The 4,626-nt window shown below is 36.6% G+C and overlaps 1 protein-coding gene across 1 annotated transcript; it reads left to right on the top strand.

The window, feature by feature from the left end:
• The first annotated feature begins 2,613 nt into the window (after window positions 1–2,613).
• Window positions 2,614–3,604, top strand: LOC132182306 (uncharacterized). The gene is made up of 2 exons (XM_059595510.1): window positions 2,614–3,089; window positions 3,292–3,604. The coding sequence occupies exons 1-2, from the start codon at window positions 2,753–2,755 to the stop codon at window positions 3,321–3,323; spliced, it is 369 nt and encodes a 122-aa protein (XP_059451493.1). The 5' UTR covers window positions 2,614–2,752; the 3' UTR covers window positions 3,324–3,604.
• Window positions 3,605–4,626: the final 1,022 nt, after the last annotated feature.

Below are 4,626 nucleotides of genomic sequence, written 5' to 3'. Positions count from 1 at the left end.
TGTAAGAGTTGTCATAGTGTTGGGCTCAGCAATTCTGTGGCGTGGATTCAGTGTGACCAGTACTTCGAGTGATCGCGATCACTCTGCCACTCTGAATTTGGGAGCATAAAGCGCTATGTGAAAGAGATACAGACTCTTGATTAACGTGATATAAAGTAGAAAACACTTTAACTTTTTTAATGAGAAACAAAATTGTTTAATATTATACAAAAAGAAAATGAAGTTGACTTATTTTGTGAGAAAATAGCATAATGTTTTCTCAAATATGCAATCTCTTTTAAATATGTTTTTTAAAAAGTAATAATAGAAACTATATTTTTATTTTATTGGTTGATGTGTCAGTACCAATTACGGATACATTAGCTTAATAAAATGTAGTATTACTCTTAAAAAAATATATATATTTTCAGGCTTCAGAATCCTTTCTATTCAAAGTTTTTATTTTTTTGGTGAGGAAAAAACTGGGTCTTTATTCTCTAACAAAAACCGGTAGAATTGGGATAAAAATCAAAGATTCGAAATTTATAAGGTAGAAAGAAGTGCGATTGTTTCCAATTTGATATTCCGAAAAACATACCCACACTTTACGTGATAAAACAAAACTTTATCGACTTTTAGATTCGCTCAAAAAGAAAAGCCGAAAATGATAAAACCAAACTTTATCAACATAGGTTGATTCTCTCAACAAGTAGGATACTAGGATGGTCCAGATTAAAGACATCTGGGAAAACTAGTCCGATTTGTCTCTCATCGGACTCCACCCGCTCAGACCCCAAAGTGAGACTCAAATTCGAATTAGCAGTTCATTGCAGCGGGTCGGATCCGAAAGAGCAACCTCAAATATTTATCTTACCATGAGGCCCAATAAAACTTCAATCGTAGCGGACCAGTCCCGTTCTCTAACCGCCACTAATTAACAGCACGAACTCAAGACACCTCCTCCAGGCTCCAGCAACTCTCCCTCTCTCGATTGGTGCAACTCGATTTTTGGTTTGGTGATAAGACAATTAACTGAATCCATATAAAAATAAAAAATAAAAAATTTGTTTGAAAACTATTTTGATATAAAAGTTAAGTCTTTTTAATGTTTTTGTTTTTTTTTTTAAAAAAAAAAACTTTTAACCAATGAAGCTTGTCTGTAATCTGAAAATTACTTTATGGTTGCAGTAAATATAATACGAGAAGTGTTTTTATAGGTGTGTTTTAAACTTTAATATTGAAATACACATGAATTAGTAGAGGCCATTTTTTGCGATTCAATTCAAATTAAACTTTTTTATATATTGAAACATCAAGCATCTACCTGGCCCAAAGGGACACAAGCCCAAGCCCAGTTTGCAATCCCTAATGGGTCAGTCACTCGTTATACAACAACAACTTGAGGAAATCCTTTGTCCTACGGGCCTACGGCCTCACCTTAATTTTATCACTATTGTTCTTAATTAATAGTTCAATTAGTTAAGAATTACACTTCATAAAACGGTAACCACTAATTTGAATAGACAATAGACAATAAGTAACAACCACACTCTGATGAGGAGATGAGAAATTGGATACCAAAATCGGCTAAAACCATACCCCCTTCAACTGACGACACTTGGCCAAGTGTGCTGCTAGGAGACACAAATTAGATCCATACACGATTAGGGTCTTATCACACAGTGACACTTAGCCTACCCTTAGACCAACCAGACAAGGGGAAGCCATGCTACCCATGTAAGTAATACATAATTACTATTTTAAAATGACACAATAGAGACGTTAAGAAAAAAGTTTAGCATTATTATGTGGCAATGTAAATACAGTAAAATCTAAGAGAAATGATAAAATTATTATCTCAACTATCTTTTAACTATTTCCATGTAAAATGAACAAGTAAATCTACCATTGAATTTTACATGAATTCACAAATTTAATGATAAATTCATTAGATTTGTAAAAATAGATGGTTGAAATAATAATATATAGCATGACTCAAAATCTAATTTTATCATGAACTTATTAGAAATAATCATGTCAATATTTTCCTAATATTTTTCCTATCTCATGCTATAAATTTAATATATTTGGGCTCGTTTGGTTTGTGGATTGAGTATTCCGTTAAGAAAATGAATAACTATTACCAAAAATAGATGAAAATGGAATGAAATAGTTATTCTTATTATTTAGTTTGATAACAATATATGTATTCTAATTAGAGTTAAACTAAAATTATCAAAAACCCCACCCTTTTTAAAGGGGGGGTTGCCAGCCACCCCTGCAATTATAGGTTTTTCTTTATTTTAAGGTTAAAATAAAATAAAAAATAATAAGGAATTTTTCGAAAAATCTATTACATTTCATAAAAAATAGATATTCTTGTGTATATGAAATTAGACATTCTAATATAAATAATTATTCCCAAAAATAAAACCCTACTAAATAAAAGAATAATTATTCTATTCTGAAGTTTATTTCGCCAACTAACTAAACAGGCCTAACAGTTAAATTTGTGATCTCGTGTAAACTTTATACAAATTTAATCTACCACAAGTTTAATAATAGATTGATCTGATGGTTAAAAATAGAAAAAAAAAAAAAAAATTATTTGAAATGATCGAGATGGAGAGGATTATGATCCGTGAGCTTATCCACTCGTCTCGATTTTCCCCAAACCATCACTCCCCCCACTCAGCACAGCAGTCACTTGTCGTTCCACCATAGAATCCCAATTCTCAACCTTCAAACAAAAGCCTCCAAATTCCTCAAAACCATGAGAGATCAAGACCCGCAATCCAGCGTTTTGTTCGAGCTCTGCTCTATGATCGTCCACGTCCTCCGAACCCCTCCCCTCCCCTTCCCATTTCCAACTCTAACAATCGTCGGACCCTCCTCCAAAACGACATCGCCCGCCGCCTTCGGCTCGCTCTTTATCGGGATTTCGGTGGCTCTGATGCTCTTCGGCTCCCTCACGTTCTTGATCGGCTTCATACTGATGCCCTTGGTCATTGGGCTCGTCTTGCTCTTCTACTTCGTTGGCTTCGTCTCCATTTTGTCCGAATTTGGCCGCTCCATTCTTTGCCCCGTCGACTCCCCGAAGAATGCGCCTGGTAAGAGCCTCTTGCCAGAGTTACCATGTCTGTAGGTTACAATTTCGATTCTAGTGTAAAAGTTTTCTGTCGTTTTGTTTAAAGCTGTTTTTTTTTAAAAAAAAAATTATGTGGATAAATGATAATGGTTTAGAAGACACCATGCTTACCCCCGTTTTTTTGTTTTTTTCCTTTTTCCTTTACTGGGTGCTGATTTGAGCAGCATGGAACTATGAAGCTGAGGCTTACGACTAGTTGAAGCATGGGAAAGCTAGAAAGAAGAGATGATTTTTGAGGTTAGCTATATTGTGTACAAGAGATTAGTAGGATGTTTTTTTTTTTTTTTGCATTTTATCGATATGTTTCTCTTGGCCCTGGCAATGGATGCCAACTTGGCTCGGGGTTCTGAAGTTCTTTCAGTGTATTTTTCTGCCACTTGGTTGCGTGATTTTCATTTACTTGAGAACCCTCTTTGCAGTTGTATAATTTGGTGTTATTATTTATAAAGAATCTGCACGAGCAGATTTTAGTGGTCACTGCAATTTCTTAAGAATCCCTTGGTAGTTGTACCGTATTGCTTGTGAATTAATCAAACTGACCTTGAGAAATTCATTTACTGCCTAACAAAGAATCTATTCGACACCTGATCGTGATGAAATAATTCGAGTATTGTTTTAATTTGTGAGGGCTGTGTTCTTTCCTGAACTAGATGGTTGGAGTAGAGGCTTTCTAAGCATAAGTTAAGTTACCATTTCCTTCTTGCTACCTTGTTCATGAACAAATTAAGATGAAAAAAAAAATACAGAAGCAGCAGGAAGAGCAAAACAAGAGATGGGATAATAGATGCATAAAATTATCCTGTGGAGATATGAACACCAATGGCAATAAGGAAGATGGTGATGAGTCCGAAGTAGATGATGGTGTGGACTAATATGGAAACCCCACTAGTCTGCATGTTTGCAAATTCCACCACCCGGCTATTGCCGGGGAGCTGGAACAGCAACCCCGGCGTCAACAGCACAAATAGCACCACTGCTATTACAACTGGGCCCCAATCTGCCATGGCTGTTTCTCTCTTTGTTGCTTGTGCCCAAGCCACTCGAAAGTCGAAACCGAGTAGCCCCTTGAAATCGGTGAGTGTGTGCATAAGGAGGCCAACACAAGTATTATAGAAGTGTTGGAAATCGATGAGGACAAATCGGCAGAAAGGGCATTGGATTCAACGAAACGTAGCTTTGGATAACTACGGGATACGACGCCATTGGTCGGCCTAGCGTGGCATCTTTCCTCTCCTTGGTCGGCTGGTCTTGCGAAAGCACTATCTAAACTAGGCATTGGCTGCGTTTGTTGTCACAACGTAACGGCTTTAAGAAAAACAGGGGCACGCATTTCGGATTTTGATGATTCAATCCGGGTCGAGCTGTCAAAAGCCCAGTGACGATGCTGACTTCTTAGTATCAGCTGAGCTGAGCCCACTCCGAGTTCAGCCGTAGTTCGGGCCAGCCCATATAAAAACAAAGGACTAAGTTTTTGGATTGAACAAATTTTTTCAAATTTG

Source organism: Corylus avellana, chromosome ca5 (assembly GCF_901000735.1).
Source record: "Corylus avellana chromosome ca5, CavTom2PMs-1.0".
NCBI lineage: Eukaryota > Viridiplantae > Streptophyta > Magnoliopsida > Fagales > Betulaceae > Corylus > Corylus avellana.
The sequence above is the reverse complement of the archived record's forward strand: the minus strand, read 5'-3'. Positions and strand labels throughout refer to the sequence as shown.